Source organism: Scomber japonicus, unplaced genomic scaffold (genome assembly GCF_027409825.1).
Source record: "Scomber japonicus isolate fScoJap1 unplaced genomic scaffold, fScoJap1.pri scaffold_533, whole genome shotgun sequence".
NCBI lineage: Eukaryota > Metazoa > Chordata > Actinopteri > Scombriformes > Scombridae > Scomber > Scomber japonicus.
In genome coordinates, this window is record NW_026518584.1 from 4,066 (window position 1) to 28,562 (window position 24,497).

The 24,497-nt window shown below is 38.9% G+C and overlaps 1 protein-coding gene across 1 annotated transcript; it reads left to right on the top strand.

Annotated features, from left to right (window-relative positions):
* LOC128354753 (MAP/microtubule affinity-regulating kinase 3-like) lies at window positions 1-22,583 on the top strand (the record flags this gene model as incomplete). The annotated part of the gene is made up of 7 exons (XM_053314927.1): window positions 1-136; window positions 1,109-1,256; window positions 3,211-3,428; window positions 4,154-4,257; window positions 7,917-8,189; window positions 11,015-11,041; window positions 22,539-22,583. Coding segments are annotated over exons 1-7 (923 nt in total), but the record flags the coding sequence as incomplete, so codon positions are not given.
* Between the last annotated feature and the right edge of the window lie 1,914 nt (window positions 22,584-24,497).

The following is a 24,497-nucleotide window of genomic DNA, read 5'->3' on the forward strand; positions in this document are numbered from 1 at the left end:
TTTTTGTTTGTGTGTTTGTGCAGATGTGATGGTGGGGATGGGATACAACCTGGAAGAGATCCAGGAATCTTTGGCCAAGATGAAGTATGACGAGATCACAGCCACCTACCTGCTGCTGGGCAGGAAGGCCTCTGAGGTACAAACCTGGTTATTATCATACAGGAGATCAGCTGATGGTGTGTGTGTGTGTGTGTGTGTGCGTGTCTGTGTCTGTGTGTGTGTGTGTGTGTGTGTGTGTGTGTGTGTGTGTTATCTTTAGTTGACACTGTTCTGGCTTACAGTAGATAAATGTCATTGGGATTAATAGAAGTTTTTTTTTAGTATAAATCTGATGTGTATCTGCTGCTTTGTCATCTTGTTTCTCAGTTCAGGATTTAAAAAGCTTCAAACTGATTCTAGTATAACACAGTAAAAGATTTAAAATGAGCCTCAGTGGACAGAAATGCTTTGAAGATGAAGCACACTGGAGAAGAAATATTAAAAACTAATATCTCATCGGTCAGTTCAGCTTTCCCTTATATCTGTTTAAACACACTTCACTGAGGTTTAAAGTAAAACTGAAACAGACTAAATGGAGAAACAGTGACGTATGAGAAGCATGTGACTCAACTGAAGAGAAATGAAAGCATGAAACAAACATAAAGTTCATATTTCCATCATGTTTTCTACATAATCTTTTAATTGGCATCTCTGCAACGATTTAATGACCCAACTTCTAATATTCATTTAACAGAAGTGGATGAAAAAGCACATTAAGTCTAATTTTCTGTTACATTTGGATGAAAACTCAGCTTCAGCCTGTCTCATATTAAGTTGTCATTCATCTCGTCTTGTGGACACGAAGTCAGAGTTTATTTTTGGTCGCTTCTTAATTCACAGAGATCAGTTGTTCTCCTCCACTGCAGACTTATATTGAATTTGAGGCGAAGACAGGAATGTTTTTCACACACTCTAATCCCATTAAATCTTGATTGTCAGCGTGCATGCAGAGCGTAATAACGTCGACTTAAACTCTCGCCAAGTAAAGACTGTCAGCAGTGTGAAAGTAGAGTATTTACTGTTTGTTTTGACTGAATTTACCCCCTTTTTTTGCCCCCCCACCCTCCAGTTGGAGCCCAGCGAGTCGGCCTCCAGCAGCAACCTTTCTCTGGCCAAACCGAGACCCAACAGCGAGCTCAACGGCCAGTCGCCCTCGCACCTCAAAGTCACGAGGAGCGTCTCCTCCAACCACAAACAGAGGCGCTACAGCGAACAAGGTGAGGAGGAGTCAGAGGCCAGACCCTTCTTTCTCTTCTAATCACATTCAATAATAAACTAATATGGAGAATTAAGCTTTTGTAAATGTGGTTTTAAACTCAATAATATTTAAAGTTCAGGCTAAAATGAGGTATACTTTCATTTAAATGAGACTTATTGACCAATATTTCCTAAAATATGTGGTAATAAGTTTGAATGAAGTTGGTTAAAAAAGGTCTAACACAGAATTGGGTGATAATTTATGCAATCAACCTGTCAATCAGGACGTAGCCACGCCCTAATGCATACCCTGCTTTATCATCACATATAAAATCAGGGAGGCCAAAATGTCACAAATGAACATCATACTGCATTGAAGAAGGCTTTAAACTAGCGATTGAGACCATAAACACATTTTGAAAACGTTTACTGAGGTTAGAAATCAAGTGAGAAGTTGGTGAATTCTCCATTGACTTGTATAGAGACGGTCGCCCCCTGGTGGCCTTTTGATAGAATGCAGTTCTAAGTTACTTCTACGTTGGCCTCATTCCAGAGGACCAGAACTCCCCACCTGAGTATAACGCACAATGTCCTCGAGATCCAGCCCTCGCAACCATAGCAACCTCCCCACTCTGCCTCATGGCTCCGCGTCATGTCCATATAAGTAGAATCCATGTTTTTATTTTTCCCAGCATGCATCTGAAATTTTCAAGATGGCGCTGCCCAGATTCAAAACTATTGGCTTCTGAGCAGCAGTCCACAAACCAATGGGTGACGTCACAGATGTTACGTCCATTTCTTCTATACAGTCTATGGTTATACTTTATAAACAGTCAAAACAGACTGGGTCACATTTAACCCGGGTTTCGGTTTGTGAACAGTAAGAAGCAGATGAAGAAAACAGGTTTCAGCGTCTCTAAAATGACTTGGCTGCTTTTTCATTTCACATCTTGAGCAGTTTTTATTTGCTCTTTAGTTACATCACAGTGGAGTTAAAAGAAAAAAAGAGCACAGTGATTAAACTCCTTCGTGCCTTTCCTTCTGAATAAAGCTCGGGCTTTTCTCAGTAGCTCGTTGTCAGGCTGATAAAAGCAGTTAAATCAAAGCGGTCACATGGTGGAAGCACTTAACCTTTGGCTTATTTGCACAGCTCAGTTCTGTCCACTGTGATATAACGCTGTGTCAGTAACCTCAGATTGTGCTGCTTCCTCTTTCTAATAGCTTCACTTCAAACCTCTTAAACTTCTGGCTCCTCACAGCCATTACTCACTGCACATTTATAGAATATCAAAGCAAGGCAAATGTATTAGTATAGCACATTTCAACAACAAGGCAATTCAAAGTGCTTTACATAAAACATAAAATGCATCAAGACGGGATATAAAAGCAACTCATGGCAAGAGAAAAATACATTTATATAAGATTACAAGTGTAAAAACTAAGCTAAAACAGGAGAATAAAAATCATATCATGCTATTTTCAAGTTTCTTTTACTACTTTTTGACATTTTAACAGTAATATTTTGGTAAATGTTTCTACTTTTTAAGATTTCACTTGCTAAGTTTGACTAAATGACATGAAATTATTATATTCATCATTAGTTAAGCTGCTGATCATTTTCTGGATTAAACAATTCATTGTTCGGCCTATAAAATGTCATAAAATAGTTTTAAAAATCTCCTCATAATGTTCCAGGTAGGTAAAATACTTAAATCACATTTGAGAAGCTGAAACTAGTTCATTTTTGCCGTTAAGTAGAAGAGTTGTAGCTTAATAATTTTCTGTTGCTTGAAAAATGAATCCTCATGTTTATTATTTTGTATGAAACAGACTTTTTAAAAATCTTAAATGAACTAATAACTTTCTAAAATATACACTAATGTGCTGATTATAATGCTCGTAGTCTAGTCAGTAGTTTAATCTCATTTTATATAAAGTAAATGAAGAGTATCTGTGTGTTGTCTCTCTGTGCAGTGGGTCAGAACGTCCCTCCAGGCATGGCTCATCCAAAGAGGAGTCAGACCACCACAGCGGAGAACAGTGCGAAGGAGGAAGCCGGAGTCCAGCTGCGTAAACCCAGCACCCCAGGGAGCCGCGGCGCTCCCCCCGCCAGCCCCCTGCTGGGCAACGCCAACAACCCCAACAAGGCCGACATCCCTGACCGCAGGAAAGGCGCCACCACCGGCCCCAGCGTGAGTCTCTCCTTCATCACTCAACACTCATCTGTCTGCAGCTGGATGAGCTGAAAGGAAAGAGTTTGATATGTTGGAAAAGGAGCTTGTTTTCTAAATTAATCTATATTATATTAAGTCTCAGGTGAATCGACTTTTGTCCTGAATAACAAACCAAAGAGATTCAGTTTACTATCAGAGAAGATGTTTTATTTCATACATTCATACATACATACAAAAACATGTTAGCGTCTTTATGCTAAGATAAATGTTTGCCAGTTCTAGCTTCATATTTCAATTCATTTCAGTTTCAAAAAGTGCAAATTAAAGACAAGAATAAGTTATTATAAAAGTTATTATAAGTTTATTATAACTAAGTGCATCCACATACGCAGCAGTTCTAGAGACAGTCTGTACATTGGTTATTATCAGTCCATCATGTTACTATATATAGATATAGATATATATATATATATATATATATATATATAATATAATATAATATAATATAATATATATATATAATATAAGTGCATTTAACAGCCATGAGAGTGATATTGAACCTCTCATCTACCTCAACATCAATATTACTTATTTACTCTTATACATAATGTTACTATTACTATTTTTACTGTCCATTATTACTGTACATGTCCTCATTATCTTATCGTATCTTAAACTCATTTTCTTTTTGGTATTAATATCATAACTCATCAGATTTGTTTTGTGTGTGTTTCTCTCTACAGAATAACACTGCGTCGGCAGGCATGACCAGGAGGAACACGTACGTCTGCAGCGACAGAAACAACACGGACCGTCTCTCCGTCATTCCCAACGGAAAAGAGAACAGGTGAGAGGAGGAAGTTTAATGCCTTCTTTTTTTTTTAAACATGTTTTTCCTCTCAAATGAAAAAAAAAACATAAAAATCTGTCAACACGAACAGAAAGCAGAATATAAAGGGTTCAACTTCGACCTCAAATCAGTGGAAACAAACTATTAAATCATTATAATCAGTTTAATGTGATTTATTGAGCTAACTCATACTTGTGGAAGCTGAGTTTAGATTTAACCACATGTCAGTGTCGTCTCTTGCCAGTATTGTTGTCTAAATGCTGTTCTTAGAGTTTTTTCCACCCAACAAGAATGCACAAAATCCTCATTAGGTCAAAGTCACGGCTTGTAAATGTCCAAAAATATCAGCATCAGCCTTCTGAAATCTAAACTGGTTGAACTCCAGTGAAGTCTGAGCCCATTATTGTCCTTTTTTATTATTATTATTATTACAAGTTAAAGCCAGTCAGGATCCCTACAAGAGATTTTCTGTTTCATTCCCTCATTTTCTTTCTTTCTATTCCTTTCTTTCTTTCTTTCTTTCTTTCTTTCTTTCTTTCTTTCATGTACCCTTTTTTTTCTCATCATCTCAATTTTTTCATTTCTGCCTGTGTGTGTTTGTCGTTCGGGCGGGGCTGGGGCTTTTTTCTTTTTTGGAATTTTTTTTTTTTCCATTGTGGCATGACCAGCATGACTGAGATGGCTTGTGCCACTAGCCCCTCCTCCGCCTTTGCGGCCGCCGCGTTCGGTGCCTCGTCCAGTTCGGTGCGGCTGAGGTATCAAACCGTCGGCCCTATGTACGCTTGCCAGGCAGGCTGGGCCACGCTGCCCCACTCCTACTACGATCTGGACTACTGCACGCCCAAGTAAGACGACAGGGCCTTCAAACCCCCCCTGTCTGTCTCTTCTCTCTCATGTCTTCGCCCCTGTTTGCCCCCATGTCCGCTCCGCTAACCCCACACATCATCCAGCCAGCTTCACACTCTGTAACAACCCCCCAAAAACTAAACCATGGACTTCATTTCCTGCACAGAACAGTAAGAAAAGTCTGTGTCCAACTTGTGTTTTTTTTTTTTTTTGGTGCCAATGTCTGAAATGAACGCTCATCAGCCAAGAGGTGGTAAAAGACAATTATTTATATGTTCATTTATTCAAATCAGACAGAAAACTATCATATTCTGACAATCTTTGTGTTTCTGCTCGGAGTTACGGACGAACAATTCATCATTTTTATATCAAAGTAGAGATTTCAAATTACTGCAATTCAAATTATAACTTGTATTATAAAGCAGAAAATTCAATTTAAGCAGTTTAATGTTGATTTTAGCGCTGCAGTGATGACTCAGATTTACTCAGTCTCATTTAATTAATGTTATATCTGTAAGAAAGAAGAAAGAAAGAAACTAACTATTGTTCCGGCCAAAGATGTTTTTATCAAAGAAGACACTCGAGTGTGGCACAGAGACAGACGTAGGGTTCATTTCAAAAAGTCTAATTTGCTGTAATTTGACTGAAGATGGGAAAAGATTAGAATCATGTTAATATTCGCACTTTTAGACACAGAGAGTCTCACTGCTACACCAATATGTGCAGAACTGTAAATCCAGAAAGCACTTGACCGATCAGCTTGTGGTCTGATCTGTATCATCGTAGAAGCTTTGTGTGTGTTTGGAAATGAAAACAAGTCTTAATTGATTCATTTCTCCTTCGTTCCTCCTCCTGATCTAATTACTAGGATCTGATTTGAATCCCCTCTTGTAAACACATGAATCCATTTCTGTTGGATTTGGAACAACATCACATTATAGTAGATATATTCAGATGCTTGTAGCTTGTGGATGTGATTTTTACCCACACTTGGCTCATGATGAATGTTGATTTAGACGCTGATAATAAAAAAAAGTGGAGGCGCAAGTCCGGGGGGGAAAAATATATATCCACACACTGAAACCGAGCTACGTTTTGAAGAACGAGGTCTTTAAACTCTGTGTGATGATATTTTTCCACGTTTTGCATCATCTTCCTCCTCCTCCTCCTCCTCTTCCTCCGCCTGCCATAAACTGGACGACCTCTTGGCTCCACTGCAGACATTTGCAATAACAAAACTCTCCTGATCTCTTCTTCCTCCTCCTCTTCCACTCTGACCTCCTTCCTGATCTTCTCCGTCTGGATCCCTCACCTGTTGGTCTCCGAAACGACGGCCGAGACCCCCGTCGTTCACGCCGGCTCACCCCTCGCCCCCCCACTCCCCCACTCACTGCTCTCTCTCTCCCTCAGCACCCTTCAGACCATCGTCTTGTTTTTTGTTTAGACGCTAACAGATAACAGGGACACGACTCACTCTCCTCATTCACGATAAGAGATTAGAGCTTCACGTCCAGGGTGGGAAATGAATTAAGTAGATTAAGATAAAAAATGCTGCTTAAGGTTAAATCTGTCGTCTCTATTTCAGTCTGTCCTTTTTTATCAAATATTCTCTCACTTTTAATTTCTTATATATTTTGTCCTGTGTCCACACATGAAGCCCGTTTTTACCACAAGAGCTTTTCCAGGAGCCCAGAAACCATTTTAGTAACTCTCAACCTTTACTGGTTTTCCTTCTGTTAAGCAAAAGTGAGGCCAAAAGTATCTCCTTTCTGGGAGCCGCCATCTTGCTTGTGTGACTTCATTTGGAGCCAGAGTCTGCGCTTTGGTAAAGTCAGGCGTCAAAATGATGGCCTCAGCTCCCCTTTAAAATATATGTAAAGAAGCAAATCATACATTTATAGAAAAAGAGAGAAAAGAAAAAAAAATGACAATTTAAAATTACATATGAAAAATGATAATTAGAGCCTGATATACAGGTCAGCCCATGTTGTCCTATCACAGATATGTCGGTATCAGTGTTTATTGTCCAACAAGTGCCCATACATTTGTTGGACAATGTACAGTGTGTGTCTGTCTGTGTATGTATGTATATATATATATGTATATATAAAAAATAAATATATCTACTGTAGAGACTTTTACTTCATGGTTCAGCTCCCAATTTGGCTCCTGTGGCTTTAATAAAGCTAGTCAAAGACAATGTTGATGTAAAGATGGAAACATTTGAAGTCTTAGTAAAATGTTTCTATCACTAATTTAAAGCATTTTAGTTTTGTCTCCTAAACTTCTGCTAATAACCAAACTTTAAGTAAAATAGTTAGAATTAAATAGTTTAAACTTTTTCATCCACCGCTTCCAATTTCCTGCCCTGTTGACTTCTAACCTGCAGAGATTCATTGACTTTAAACTCATGTCAGCATCAGTAAAAACCCACGTAGGAATAACAACTCTGAGCTAGTTCTTCAAGATAAGGGGGGGGATAAAAAGTGATGCAACAGTTTTGAGTTTTTGCATTGCAGTAATACGCTCATGTGCCTGTCCTGTGCTCTGACCCTCACTGTAAACACTGAGCAGGGTTGGTTGGTCTATTTTAAAGAGAGAGAGTGAGAGGGGAGAGAGATGAATAAAGTTTTACAAAGTGTGTCAGAGTCTGTAAAATATGCATAGAGACTTATTTTTAGTAGTTGAACCTGTACAGGAACACAGAGGTATCGACTGCAGTGGAAAAACTGTCGAGTGATACTTCAAACCTTACAGGATAATAACTGTCTCCGCTGCCCTTCCCTCCTCCCTCCCGTTTTTTTTTTTAGCAGCGTTGCCGTGTCGCCCGGCGGCCAGAGGAACCCCGTGGCGTCCACTCACAGCATCGCCAACGCCACCACGCCCGACAGACTGCGCTTCCCGCGAGGCACCGCCAGCCGCAGCACCTTCCACGGCGGCCAGCTGAGAGACCGCCGCACCGCCACGTACAACGGCCCGCCGGCCTCGCCCACTTTATCCCACGACGCCACCCCGCTCTCCCAAACCCGCAGCCGTGGAACCAGCAACCTCTTCTCCAAACTCACCTCCAAACTCACCCGCAGGTAAGCGAAGACACACATTCATCGCCTCAGCTTCAGTCAAGATCTAATATATGTTTTTAAAAAGAGGTAGTTGGGGTTTATCTCTCTTTCTCTTCAGTCAGTTTAAACTTTAAAGCTTAAATTTTGGCTAAAATCAACTTTTTTTTTCACCACATCCGAGGGGGCTAAACGTCGAGGCGATCCCCTCCCCTCCTGACTGAAATAGAAAGCGGGGATAGACTCCATCGACCCCGGCTCTGTACTGAAATAATCTCCCTGCGACTCTTGTCTGTTCGAATTAGAAACCAATCAACACAGTGCCTTGTAGAATTAGGATGATTAATTACATGCTGGGGGAAACACTTCACTGTCCTGTACGATGTAATTTACTCTTAAGTCTAAATTGTTTATCTGTCGCTGCCTGGTTGCCTGCCAGAGAAACCGAAACCGCTCCGAATTAGCCACAAGTTGACCTCTTTTAATGAGATTTATTATGGCGGTTAAAGGATGTGCTATGGTGCAGGAAACTGGGCTCTAACCAGTTCCTGTATCATAATGATAATAATTAAAGCTGCAAGCAGCGATGAACGGGCCCTCGGCACCCCTTCTATGATTTATTTAAGATGTTTGCTGATCAATTTCGTACGTAATAGTCATGAGTATGTTTTTAGAAATCCTCATATGTTATCAAAGGGAAATGATACCTTGAGTTTGTTGCTTTTGATCTAAATCAAAGCAGAAGCTCTCCGATCAAACACAAGCCAGCGTTGGTAAAGAGAAGTCGGGTTATGTAACCACGAGGCCGCAGCAGCTCTGTTCTGTTAGTTTATTTTAAGAGGAGTCAACTTGAAGTCATATGAGCAGACGGGTAACTCGTTTATAGAGTTGTGAAGTGGAAGATTTAAGTCCCATTCATTTTTTTATTTTTTTATTTCTACCACATAAATGTTACGTGACTCACAGCTGGAGCTCGGATCAGCACGACACAAAAGACGAGCTACTGTGTTAGAAGAAATATCTGAGAAGAAGTCAAAAATAGACTGCATCAGGGTTAGAAGTTATAACTACGACTCCCATGATGCATCACCAAGCTTCAAATCTGCTCACATGCAAAGTGAACGGCGGACAGAAGTTTAAAGATTTTACAGATTTTAATTTCTCGGTTCACAGCTGTTTGAAATTCATTTCTGCTCTGATTATTTCAAGTCTTTTACTAGCTTCGTCTCCATAGCAACAGCAGCCAAGGCTCATGGGTATTGTAGTATAATTATTTTTTTTAAAGCTTTCTACCAACAATCACAGACAGAGCGTGATTTCTCCGAAGCAAAGTTGAAATAAATGAAAGTGGTCATAATATATAAACCTAATATGAGAGTTACATTAGAGTCCTGAGTTTCTATTTTTTAATAATATTTAGAATATAATAGAAATAAATAACATTTTAGATACAAAATAGTTAAAAACACACCCAGACTGAACAGTTGTTGTTTCAGAGTGACACTTTTTGAATCACATGAGCTGCAATTTTAATTATAACTAGCAGAATAAACAGCTGATGAGTAAGCAGTAAAAAAAGAGTTAAAGTTTAAGTGTTGACTTTGATTTTTATCAGTTATAACATCAACTTCTGGCCACAGATTCACTCAGCTGTAGTTAGTTAATGTTAACTCTGTCAGGTTTGGTTAATACAGCGTCTGTCTGTGTCCTCAAGTGTAAGATTTGTTTTTGAGGAAGAACAAACATGACTTCTAGAGGAAGTTAAATATTACCACGTTGAGATAAAAGCTTTTTACAATCAGTTAATCAGTTCTCTTTTAATATCTGGTTCACTTTATGTGTGAAGTCAGTTTCCTTCTTTTGTTTAAAACGAGGTAGTAATGACAATACCCGTAACGATCAAGTTCCCCTTAAAGTCACACTGATATTAACTGAGTACTTCATTTGCTGAAGCTTCTCAAAGGTCTGATGATGAGTTTATTATTAGAGTCAGGTGTGTTAGAGTCAGGAGAGATACAGAAAACATAAAACAACGTCGACTGAGGCTCATGGGTATTTTTAGTGGTTCACGACACCAAAAAAACAAAAACTATTATATATCTGTGACGTTTTAAGGAAGCAATGAAATGGGAATACAGCGACCTTTTCACACTTCACAACTCTACTGGATGTTTTTTGGTGATGTCATCCTGCGTCACTGTGGGGAAATCAAACTCTTAATGACCGACAGCAGCTCAGCTTTTCACTTAACTGAGACGCCTGTGTTCATTTATCTTCTCTGATGTTACAAAAGAGCTCATAAAGACCCTCGTAGGTGTGAATGACATCACCAAAACTGTCCAGTTAATGAGGCACCTGTCCGTCCGTATCATGTTAATTTCTACTCCTCTTGGCTTGATTATAATAAGTCTGAGTGTGAGATCTAAAAAAGCTTACAGGTATCATTATTCTCCATCAGAAGTGGTCGGAGTTCAACTTTTAAAACATTTCTTAACTCTGATGAAAGATGAATATTTTATAGCAATGTCAAAGTTAAAACGTCCTCTTATGGATTTATATTTATATTCAAAGAGTTTCTCTAAAAGCGGCAGCCAGGCCAGCGACATCATTCCTGCAATGACTGACCTAAAATGAGGAATTGAAATCATTTTGATAATCAATGAGAGGAAAAAAAAACAAAAAGAACAAAAAACTGAATCTTCCCCTTCACTGTTGATGATTCCAATCACCCCATTTTTGTTCACTCATTCAAGATTATCTCATATCCCCCCCCCCTCTGCCCCCCCTTTCCCCCTCCTTTCACTTCTCCTTCACCATTTTCACTGTTTCTTTGTCTGATTCTGTTGTAGAAACATGTCATTCAGGTTTACCAAAAGGTAGGACTCTTGTACTGCCTTTTCGCTCTGTGCCAAACAAAAAAAAAAAACAACAAAAAAAAAGAAAAAAAAAATCTCACTGAAACTGAAACTCTCTACAGACGTGTGAGGCTGCTGGCACTGAACTAACACACACGCTTAGCAGAATAAAAAAAAAAAGAAAACAACTGTCTCTGGGTGCATTTACACACACAGTCAGGTTTTAGGAGATCAGCTTTTAAGTTGAAGTGATACAAACTGAGCTAATATGATCTGTGGATATTTTAATTAAAGGAATAGTTTGACATTTTAGGTGTTTTTCTGTCTTGCCGAGAGTCAGCTGAGAAGATTGATCTGTACGTTAAATACCAGCACCTCTGAAGCTCACCAGTTAATACGAGTCCTGTTTGTTTGATCCTAACAAAAACTGAGGTGTAGAAACGGCTATTTTAAGAAATTATCCAAAACATAACTCCAAGTTAAGCCTAAACTCCCAGATGCTGTTTCTAGAAGTAAGAAAATCTCCATTAAAAATCACATTAACATTTCTAACTGTGCTAATAACTACAAATCCAGCCTTGAAACAGAGACGATCTCATCTGTGTATCGTGTAGCTCGCTTCATATGTTTAAATAAGGAAGGTAGTTTTCTGAGTTTTTTTAAAGCTTCCTTTTAATGGACATTGTTTCCTGTAAGTGAGATGTTTGCAGGTTAAATACCTCAGCTCGACTGAAGAGTGGTAGAGTAAAGGTTTCTAATAGCAGCTGCTGTAGTGAGGCTGACCGGTCTGAGAGTATAAAAGTAAAAAGGAAGGAAATAAGAAGGGAAGGAAGGAAAGACAGGGTATCGAAGGGATCGAAGAAAGGTAGGAAAGACAGACAGTGAAGGAAGAAAGGAAGGAAGGAAATAAGAAGGGAAGGAAGGAAAGACAGGCAAAAGGAAGGAAGGAAGAAAGGTAGGAAACAGACAAAAGGAAGGAGGGAAGGGTAGGAAGGAAAAAAGAAAGGTAGGATGGACAGAAGGAAGGAAGGAAGGACAGAAGAAGGTAGGAAGGAGGGAAGAAAGGTAGGAAAGACAGACAGAAGGAAGGAAGGTAGGAAAGACAGAAGGAAGGGTAGGAAAGAAAAAAGGAAGGTAGGATGGACAGAAAGAAGGAAGGGAGGATGGAAGGTAGGAAGTAAAAGAACACAAGAAGGGAAGTGGGCCGGTTTACTCCCCTCAGTGGGCCGGTTCTGGCCCGCCGGCCACATGTTTGCCACCTCTGCTCTATACAATCTGTATTTAAACAGGTTTGTTTAAAAGTGAAAGATATATAAAGTGTTAATTTGTGAAGTTTAAAGATGCTGGTAGGTAAATAAGACTGATATGCAATCTTCTCATCTGACTCTTAACTCTCCAAATAAATGTTGCTCTATTCCTTTAAAGACGGATATGATGCAATAATACAAATTCAGTTTCTGAAGGTTAATTGAAGCAGACCTGATCTCGTGCTTCTGTGTGTGAGTGTAAATGTAGCCGGCGTGGCTGTGGTTGGTCTGACTGGATAAAGGCTGATTGGGAGAGCAGACCGGACTCCTTGAACAATCAGTCCATTTAACCAACAGCAACAACAACAACAACAACAACAACAACATCAACAACAACAACCAACAGCAGCTTGCCACTAATCAATCGCCAACGCATGCATGGGGGGGGGTCCGCTTCTTTTTACAGCTGATCGTGGTTTGATTTTATTTCTCCACCACAATGATTGTTTGTTAGCGACTGAATTCTCTCTCTCTCTCTCTCTCTACCTCTCTCTCTACCTCTCTCTCTCTCTCTCTCCCTCTCTCTCTCTCTCTCTCTCTGCACATATTAGTAGACACAGTGCCTTCTTAAACATTATCCTGCTGCATTATTCACCATAAAACACTCTTTTATTTTGAAAATCCTTATTCTTTTTTTTTTTGAAACTCTTCTCTGGCTCAGAAGTGATTGCTCGGGTCTGTCAGAGCAGAAAGAAATCACCCAGAAAGAGATTTTTTTTTTTTTGACGAGCCGATCTGTGTGTTTGTCTTGTGAATACGGCGTTTGATTAGGTTGACGTTGTGTGTTTAGATTGATCTGTCTAGTCTTATTTTGGCGGGGAGGGGGTAAATGTTTCTTTGTGCTTTGCTTCCAACTTAGTCGCTTAAGTTGGAAGTTTAATACCTTTTTTTTTTTTTTTTTTTTGGTAAGGTCTGTCGTCTGTCGGTCGATTCTTTAGTTTAAGTTTTCTTTTGGTTTGTTTTTTGGGGACTTCCTGAACCGGATTTCTGTTTGTCAGAGGTTCATTTTCTGGAGAAATGAATGAGACGATTTTTAAGATTTAAAACCCATCAGACCCCTCTGTGCTCCTCCAGCGTGATGTCAGAGGTTGTTTCTGGACTCCTAAGTCATGTGACTGACTTCACCATCATCCTTTATTCAAAATGTAATAATACTAATGCTCATTGGCTACAGAAATGAATTAATATGCATATAAATGACCAATAATATATAACAAATTGGTCAATATTTTTATAGAACGCTGTAAAAGTTGAATTGAAGATGAACCTTTATTTAATTGATTAATTAATTGGGATCTCTTGAGTGAGTTTATTAAAAAGATATCCTATATGTGAGAAGATGTAGATATATATTTTGAAAAAATCACAATTAAATATCTTCCTGGACTCATTTAATCTTAATTCTGCAGATTCTGTACTTTTTTAAACCTCTATATATTGAAAAAGTGTATATAACAAATCTTTATTTTTATTTTTAACTCTATCTATCTACTATTAATTTGCTGTTGACTTAAACTTTTCTTTCCGTCAATTCAGTTTCATTCTTTCTTCTTTCAATAAAACTTGAAACTCAACACAAAAAAACTAAATCCTAATTTTGCTCTAAGGGTCTTAAAGTGCCAAAATCTAGAAATCCACAAACTCCTTTAAGTAGCTTTTGTCTGAATCTCTCCTTTCATAGTAGAAAAAACAAAACATTTATATATAAAAAGAACATTTAGCACATTAGGTCTTGTGGTTTCCTGTGGTTGCTCAAAGGAGTCTGGTCAGTTTCAGTTCACTTCTCCCACTAATGGGTTCAGAGGCTGAGAAAACGACACCAAAATAAAACTTGGATTATTTTACAACACAATTAAAATCTTAAAATAGATCTTTTTTTATTTTTATTTTTTTCATACCGGTTAGTTTGCTGCTGATAAACTGAACCAGCTGTTTGTTGTAGCTCTGACCTCTCAGAGAGCGATGCAGTAAGAGGAGCTTTTGTGGCCCTCGCAGGGCGCCGTCTGGAGGCTCGGCGGCGCCCTCTGGTGGCTGTTTGGTAGACTTCCTCCTCTGGCAGCGTCGACATGCATCCAGAGGCTCCGAGGCTTTCATCTGTCATCACAGTCCTCCCATCTCAACTTGAATCACCTCACTCTGGGTTTTTTTTGTGTTTTGTCGTCATCCTACGGAGTCCCAGAACCGACTAAATGTAGTCAAAGGTTATTAAGACGAGTTAAAAAATATAAATGAATACATCAGTTAGTAATGTTGATAGTTAACGGATTAAAATGTGAAGCTTTATACTTTTTATTTAACCTCCAATCAGTTTATAAAATCAATTAAAACTTAATTTATTTTACTCTTCTATTTTATCTTTCACTGGCTTTTTTAAATTTTAATTTTTTAACGTCTTCATTTCTCTGAGCTCTGCGGCCCTCGACATGCACGGACACGCCTCATCTCATTATCACATTAAAGAAAGAAGAAATATGGGATTTATTTACTTCAGGATTATTAAATGGAGGAGCTGAAAAATAAAATGAACCAGTGAAAGATACATTTCAGAGTAGAATAAAATATAGGTTGTACTTATTTTATTAACTGGTCGGTGATAAAGGAAAAATATATTGATTATTGGGTTTGTTTTTTATGGCAAGGCTTTGTTTCTAGACTGTTATATCTCACCGTCTATTATATTGATTGGCATAAAAACTGGTAGAAATGTCGGCAGTGTTCAGAAGGTTAGGGATCAATCAACATTAATCTGGTGATCCTTTGACTTTTCATCTAATGCCAAGAGCAGCGCAAACTTCCTTTTGATATACGGGTCAGTGACGTTTTCTGTGTCCATTTATAGAGAGAATAAATTAGAGGATTATAGTAAAAATGTCTAAGTGGTGTAACCATAAAAACTTTGTACCAAATAATTCAACTTGCTTAAAAACAGTAAATAGTCAATAAAACACCATATCAACTAGTTTGGCATGATCTTACATTATAACTTTTATATTAAATAAAGCTAATGGAATACTATTGTTCTAAATATTACATTTAATCTGGGTAACCATGGAGATCAGGAAACATTTATATTTATTTAACCCTCCTGTTGTCCTCGAGTCAAGGAAGGAAGGGAGGAAAGGAAGAAGGAAGGAAAGGAAGGAGGGACCGAAAGAAGGAAGGAGGGAGGGAGGGAGGAAAGGAAGGGAGGAAGGACAGAAGGAAGGAAGGAAGGAAGGAAGGAAGGGAAAGAAGGAAGGGAGGAAAAAGGAAAGGAAGGAGGGACCGAAAGAAGGAAGGAAGGAAGGAAGGATGGAGGGAGGGAGGGAGGAAAGGAAGGAAGGGAGGAAAGGAGGAAGGACAGAAGGAAGGAAGGAAGGGAAAGAAAGAAGGAAGGAAGGATTAGTATAAGTCCACTTAAATACACTGTAGGTGATAAAATATTTAATAACTATCATTCTTTCGTGATTACACCATTTGACATTTTCCTGATTTAAAACTATTTTTAAAGATATGTATTTAAATGTCTCATCTTGCCGACCCTTATTTGTCACTGACTCGTATCTCAACAGCTGTTAAATGGATTCTGACTGTCGGCTCACACATTTATGTCCTCAGATTGAATCATAATAACTTTTGATCACCTGACTTCACATCTCGCACCTCGATCAGGTCCAAATTTAAAAGCAGCACTTTTATGGTTTATGATCAAATGATGACTTTAACATTTAGCTGATTGGAGGTTAAATGTAGAGCTGCGATGATACGTTGATTAATCACTAAAACTATTTCAGTAATTAATTAACTGTTCTGAGTCAATTTAAGACGATATTGAGGACTCCAACTTGGACTCTGGTTTATAAAATGCCCCAAAAATGGTGAAAAGTGCCAAATGAAAATCAATTAAAGGAGAAAATGAACCTAATTTTCCAAAATGTCAAAACTTTTCTGTAATGAATCATCCAGCTGTAGATAAATGAATCTAAAGTGAGTGTTTTATGAATCAATTGATGAAGGAAGACATTTGAAGGCTTCACATTTGGCATTTCTCACCATTTTCGGACCTTTTTATAGACCAAAGAACGAGTCGATTAATTTAGGAGAATAATGAACAGCAGCCAGTTAAAGAGATGCTTTATATTTATTTCTACTTCTTCTTTCTTCATTTTAATTCTTTAACAAACAATATTATTTATTAGTGTTTTCATTTATATTTTTTAACTTATCTAATTTACCTTTTACTTTTACTACTTTTCTTTTTTGTCCGTTTCGGGACTCCGTACATCTCTGAAGAAAAAAAAAAAAACCCCACTGCTCATCTTCGCATCCTGTGACGTTTTTTTAATGGAGTTTTTATAGGTTCAGTCATCTCACGCTCCGTCCTTCACACTCCTCCTCCTTCTCCTCCACCTCCACCTCCACCACAGTTTTTGTGTGTTTTTTGTCTTCCTAACCTTCCTGTGTCCTTTAACCTTTGACCTCTTGCTGCTCTTCCTCTCCGCCTAGGGTCACTATTGACCCGGCCAAACGGCAGACGGCCAAAACAGGGCCTGCCATCCCTTCTACCCAGGGAGGAAAGACCCTTAGTAAGTCTTCTGCCCTCCAGTCTCTATCAGCCTTTCCTTTCCTTCCTTCTCATCATCCTTCATCCATGTTTCTTTTTTAATCTTCTTTTTTTATTTATTTATTTATTTATTTTTTAATCTGTAGTCATGTCTCACATCTTTAATATTCTTTCCTTCTCTCTCTCTTTCTCTCTTTCTCTCTTTCTTCCTCTCTCTCTCTCTCTTTTCTTGTCATGTGTCCATTGAGAGAAATTTTTTGCCATCTTTTCAGAATCCCGTTTTTTCTTTCAGATTCAGGAGCGGAAGATATAGAGAGTTGTAGGAAGATGAAGATCTAGAGTAAGGGACTGTTTTCAGTGTCGGTTATGTGGAGGGACTCAACTCCCCCGACCCCCCCCCCCCCTCCTCTACCCCCCCCCCCCCTTCCCTCACCATCCTACCCTCCCACCCCCACCTTTTTTTCGGTCTTGTGATTGAAACACATTGAGAGTCGCCCCGACCGACCCAGGACCTGCTGTCCGTCCTGTCTGTTCACCCTCGAGCTGTCGGAGAGCTTGGTGTCACTTCCTCCTCCACTTCCTCCTCCTCTTCCTCCTCCTCCACCTGTCCTGTTTTTTCTGTTACGCAGGCTGCAGTGCATGCTGGGAGCTTGACACCATAAACCCGTTGTGTTAGAGGTGCAGTGTTGGGTGCTGGAACTGGCAGCTAGCTGGGCTTATTTGCTTCTTTTGAGTTAAACAGCTGTTTCTCTCTTGTGTGTGGTGGTGATTCAGGGGGGCTGTTGTTTTTAAAGATGAGCTGCTGTCTTGTTTTTATAGATTTTTTAAAACCCCAAAGAGTCAAAAGTGCTCGGAAAAGTTTTTATTTTTGATGTTCTTGTAGGAAATTGTAGAAATTCATCTTTTCTAGTAACGTTGTGTCGGAGCAAAATCAATATAATCCTCTCTCTCTGTCACAGTCTGTAATATTATATTTTAATACAAATGTAGGTCAAAACTCCTCATTGAACTAAACTTAGTCTGGACGCACCTTCCCGTTGACTTGTATGAGCTAGTGGGTCTAAAATAGTTTTGTTTCTTTGGTTGAACCAGCAAATTAAATATCTGATAAATCAATATATTTCATCACATTGATGCAAAAAACATTCAGATATCTGCTGCCCTTATAAATATGTACATAAGTATTAACCCTCCTGTTGTCCTTGAGTCAAGGAAGGGAGGGAGGGAGGGAGGGAGGGAGGAGGGAGGAAGAAGGAAGGGAAGGAGGGAGGGAGGAAGGAAGGAGGGAGGGAGGGAGGAAAGAAGAAGGAAGGAAAAGAGGGAGGAAGGAAGGAAAGGAGGAAAGAAAGAGAGAAGGAGGGAGGGAGGAAGGAAGGAAGGGGGAAGGAAGGACGGAAAGAAGAAGGAAGAAGGGAGGGAGGATGGAAGGAAGGAGGGAGGGAGGGAGGGAGGGAGGAAAGAAGAAGGAAAGGAAGGAGGAAAGAAAGAGAGAAGGAGGTAAGGAAGGAAAGGAGGGAGGAAATAAGGAAGGAAGAAGGAAGGGAGGGAGGAAAGAAGGAAGGAGGGAGGAAGGAAGGAAGGACGGAGGTAAGGAAGGAAGGAAGGAACAAGTCAAAACAGACGGGGTCAATTTGACCCAGGAGGACGACAGGAAGGTTAAAGGAGAAGCTTTAAAGAGATTGTGTAGCATCAGAGTTTCATAGAGAGAACAGGTCTCAGTGTTTATAGCGTAGTCTCATGATTCACGTCGTTATAACTCTAACCTCGACTTTGTCCCTGACATGAGAGCCGTCAGCTGCAGTTTAGAGCTTTTTATAGTTGTTATAATAAGTCGTTAACGAGCTTTGATCAGCTGATATTCATAAAGTGGATAAACTGAACTTTACCTTCATGATCGATGCAGCTGGTGTTCGTTCCTGCAGTCTGTGGATAAAAGATCTCTGAGAACTTTAATTTATTCTCTGAAGAGTTTAAATGACGTAAATGATGACGGTTAAATGATGAGTCACCGATCGCTTTTAATAGGAACAAACCTGTGCTGTCTAATAAAGTAAGATTTATTTATATATAGTGCTTTTAACAGATATGAGTCACAAAGTGCTTTACAAGAGAAAATATAAAAAGGTAATGCATCAGTCCAAACACACACAATGATACTATACACACACACACACACTAGGCATGGGCCGGTATGAGAATCAGGTCGTATGATAACCATAAGTAAAAATATCACAGTTTCACGGTATGGTAGTATTGTGATTACAGCTCTAAAATGTTCCTAAAAGGAAGAAAAATAAAGACAGACATGTTCATTTAACCTGAATCTGTAATGTCAGTGTGAGGGGTCGTGATACTCTACGCTGCAGCTGCTCCACCTGAGGGATTTCTGACCAGCACTTCCTGTCTTTGACCAGCACTTCCTGTCTCTGACCAGACAGAAAACAGCTCATACTTTAGGAACGGTATGACAGAAAATTTGGTGGTTTCGGTTATCGTGGCTTTTTCAAATCGCGGTATACCTTGAACACGGTTATCATCCCATGCCTAATACACACACACACACACACACACACACACACACACACACACACACACACACACAGACACACACACATATATATATACAAATAGAAACAATAATGTAATGAGTAAAAATACAGATTAAATGCTGAAAGCCTGAAACGTCTGTCTACATACATCCAACAGAAACAGCTAAGCTATAAATTCAGCTTTTACACATTTTATTTAAATTTAAAATAAATAAAATATAAAACACTTTTTAATAAACTGTAATTATAAAAGTAGAAGTCATGGCAGCGTTTGATTGTCCAGGTGTTCCTAATAAAGTGATCGGTGAGTGTAAAACCTGTAAGAAGAGGTTACATATATATATTATTTTTTAACATGTTTGTGTGAAACTGCTGATTCTCGATAATTAAAATCAGGAAGAAAGAAACGAGGGAAGAGAACGAACACTTCCTGTAAAGTCTTTCCTCTTTTTCTCCTAAATGTCAGATTCATGAGTAGAGAGACAAAGTGAGGAACATCAGAGTATCGTTGTGAGACACGGTTCCTCTTCAAGCTTCTTCTGAATTGTCGAAAGTGTTGCAGAGTTTTAACATTTGTTGGTTTGAGGGTTGTTGTTTTTTTTTTTGGGGGGGGGGGGGGGGGGGGGGGGGGTGTTTTTAGAGAGTTTCCCGTCTGACTCCGCCCAGAAAAGATGCCACTAAAAGAAAAAACTGTCTGTGTCCATCTGTGCATGAAATCCTCCTCAACACCAGCATCCACATGAGCTGTCTGTGTGTTTGTGGCAGATACACACACACACACACACACACACACAGACACACACACACACACACACACACACACACACACACACACACACACACACAGTAAGTCATTGTTATTGTGATTATGACTGTTGTTCTCGGCTCACAGTCAGTCAGTCGGTGTTTTTTCGTGGTGGTGTCTGCCGATGTTAAGATGAACTGTTTAATCTGGTTGTTTTTACTTATTAATTAATATATATAATCAATAATCAACAATAATAATTATAATATATTAACAATCAGATCTTAACTTTTTCATTCACACTAAAAAACCTTGGATCAAATGATAAGAGCTGTTTATATTGTTGTATAGAAATATTAAACAGCAGATTCTTTTTTGTGCTAATTGATGATTTAAATTAATTTTTAAAAGTCGAGCTAGTGGAACACATTATATTATTATATTCTTTATTCTTTATTTGGATCTTCATCAGCTTCTACATTTTTAAATAAATCAACAAATTAAATAAAAAAAAAAGAAAGAAGAAAAAGCACCATAAAAAGTCAAATATAAAGAGAGAAAATGAGCTAAATAACTCAAATGTAGACCAAGATTATTTTATTTCTTATTAATGAATCTGATTATTATTTTCATGATTTATCATTTGGTCAATAAAATGGTGAAAAATGTCCGTCAGAGTATCAAAAATCACCGACATAGTTTATTATACATTTAGTAGGGCTGTCAAACCATTAATTTTTTTAATCACGATTAATGGCGTTTTGAATAGCATGTTTAAAATCCTGTTATTTTCCATTTGAAGGCAGTTTTAAGCCCATAATGTAAAGCATTTCTTACCAGAGTGTCTTAACTGGGAATCAATCACGGCTCTGCTGCGACTCCCACACTCCAAAATGGTCCTTTGGTGGAGCTGAGGCTGGCTTGGCTGCACCTGGGTGTTTAGCGTGGAGGTGCTAACTCAAACTCCACGTACTCCGGTGGTAGTTAAACTCCGTTTGACACAGGTTGCATTTTACTTTTGACTTGTCAACTGAAGCGTCTGGAAGTGTTTTAAAGTTAAACAAGCCGTTCAAAAGTCCAGTAGCTCTCTTACTTTCCATCAGCGCGGTAGGTTTACTGCAGGAGGCCACTTCAAAGCATAGCGCTACAGCTAGAGGAGCCGTCTACGGGGGAGTAGAAGGGACAAAAAGGCTTGCAAAATTAAAATGCGATTTTAAAAAAAATAACGTGGTATGGATTGCATTAATCTAATCGTGATTAACGCATTAACTCTGACGGCCCTAATATTTAGTAAACATTACGTCATAGTTTATTACACATTTAGTAAACAGTATATTATTGCAGCTCTAATAAAAACTAAATAATTCAAATATATTTTTTATTTTCTTATTAATAAAGTCTGTTTACTAATAGTTTCCAGACCTTTGGTGTCACACAGTGTTGGTCTGTGGAGAGCAGAGTTGATTTATTTGTGTTGCTTTGGTTTGGTTGAAAGCTCTGGAAGAAGTTAGTAAGAGGACGTTGAGTCAAGATGTAAATCAGTACGGGGGGGGGTTAACATCTCCGCACTTTAAAACCTCCAAACAAATTAAAAAAAGGCGGATCAAAATAATTAGAGCTCCAATAATGAATGTATTAATCATTATAAAATCCATATTCTCTGATTATTTATATTAATAATTATATTTAATTTATATTTTCTGGTTTCTTTTTGACAGTAAACTGAATATTTTTGGGTTTTTAGAGATTTGAGGACATCGTCGTCTTGATTTCGACATTTTTCACCATTTTCTTCCATTTTATTGACGACTCATCAAATTTATAATCGTTACTTTGCAGCCTTAAAAAAATAAGATATAAAGTATAAATGTCGTGTTTGAGTCGTTGTGTGATGGTCAGACTTTCTCTCGTTAGTTCATCAGATGCTTTTTACATTTGTGTTGGGATCACGACGCTTCGCATTTATCACTCCTCTTTTTATTTAAATTTCTTTCTCTTTATGATTTTCTTCTTCACTGATTTTTTTAAATGGAAGTAAAAACATTTCTTCTTCTTCTTCGTTGCTCTTGTTGTTGTGTGTGTGTGTTTCTTCTTCGGTGGTGGTTCTCGTGTCGCTTCACCTCGGTGTCACTTCTCGCTCTCCTTCTGTTTTATTATCAATGTTTTTGAATTCACTGGAAATGTTTCTGTGGAAAGTTATTGATTATTGATGTCGTGCACAATCCACATCTTCTTCTTCTTCTTCTTTTCTTTTTTTTATTCGTTTGTTTGTTCTTTTTTTTTTTTTTCTTCCTTTCTGTCTTTTCTTGTTTGTTTATTTTATTTTAATTCTTTCTTTCCTCACTTATCTGATCTTCTCTCGTGCGCTCTCCAGAGTCTCAACCGAGTTTGAGAGAAACGGGAGACTTGAGGGCTCAAGGTGAGGTTACCAGCCCCCCCCCCACCCCCCCCCACCCTCACCCAAATACCCCCCACCCCCCCTCTTCTCCCTCCCTCCCTCCATCACACACACACACACACACACACACTCCTCCCTCCCTCTCTCAGGTGTTGGTGCCCCCCTCCCCTCCTCTCCCTTTTTATCTTTTTATTGTAGGCTTCAGTTTGTCCTCGTCTGTTGCCCCCCCCCAACCCCCCCGCCCCCCGCCCCCCCCTCTGCTTTGGGATGTTTGAATGGTCGGACGGTATTGAACCTGCATGTGTGCATCATCATCATCATCTTCGTACTCGTGCGCTGCTCAGTTTGCATCATTGCATGTTGGTTTTTAAATCCTCTTGAACAACCTGTGAAATACCCCTAATACCCCCCCAAACCTCCCCCCAAACCCCCCCTACCCCTCCCCGCAACCCCTCAAATACAACAACCTGCCTTTTAATCCAGCATGTGGACGCTCCTGCCTCCAGTTTATGTTACATTCAAGTCACAGAGTTTAAGATTGATTTTTTTTTTCCAGGAAACTTTAAAAGACTTTTTTTTTTTTTTTTAATCATCTGGATGAAAAAATATTGAATTTGAATCATTTATCGAAGCAGTTTCTGTGTTTTCTCTTCGTTAAAATTCAATTTAAATGACAAGAATGTAGAAAATCTTTATTATAAGTAGTTGATTTTGGCAATTATTACAATTATTACATCTTAAAGTGTAGATTTATAACTTTTATTGAACTCAAAGACTAAATTAAATGTGCAGAAACATGAAGAGCTGCAGCAGGAAGTCAGTAATCTAAAGAATAATAATCAATATGTTTTAATCATTGAAGTTTCTTTGTCTCACATTAAATATGTTATGATTGTTTCTTCAATAAAAGCTCTGACTGATATTTAATAGAGCAAAATTAATAATGAGAGGAACTGTCTCACTGTTACTGTTCCAGCTTGAAAAACATTATTTAACTTTTTTATGAATCAACTGAGAAAACTTCAAATTTATATTTATATATTTTTTATGGTAAGTTAATTAAAGTGTAATTTTTCTAATGTTAAACTTTAATTTTTTAAATTTTTTAACTGTTATTACACTCAAAGACTCTGGAGCTGCAACAGTACGTCACAGAAAACGAATCAAATATAGTTAGTTTTATTTTTTAAGGTTTTTAAAGAGACTTTGTTTTTTACTCTGTGACTCAAATGTAATGAGGAGCTCAAACTGGAGCTGTGACGTTTACGTGAGTGGAAACAGACAACGGCCACCAGATGAATACACTTATTAGTTTGTGATTGTTTAATTTGGGGGGGGGGGGTAATAAAAGAACAAAATATATATATATATCTTAAGTGAAACAGAAGTGGCCGTTCTATCTGTAGATCTCACGTAGCTTTAAAAAAACTCTACTTTTAATAAGTTGATGAAAATGTTGCTGAGGTTAAATCTTCTTTGTGTTTCTCTCTCTCTCTCTCTCTATCTCTCTATCTCTCTCTCTCTCTCTCTCTCTCTCTCTCTCCCTCTCTCTATCTGCCTACCTCCGTCTCCCCTCCTTCCCTCTCTTCCTCTCTCTCTCCCTCCCTCCCTCCCTCCCTCTCTCTCTCTCCCTCTGTTTACCTCCCTCTCCCCCCCTCTCTCTCTATCTCCCCCCTCTGTCTCTCCCTCTCCCCCCTCTGTCTCTCCCTCTCCCCCCTCTCTCCCCCCTCTCTCTCACCCTCTCCCTCTCTCTCTCTCTATCCCCCCCCCTCTCTCTCTCTCTCTTTCTCTCTGCCTCTCTCTCTCCCCCCCTCTCTCCCTCTCTCTCCCTTCCTGCCTCCCTCTCTCTCTACCTCTCTCCCTCCCTCCCGCTCCCTCCCTCTCCCCCCCTCTCTCTCTCTCTCTCTCTCTCTCTGCCCCGACAGTCGCCATGTA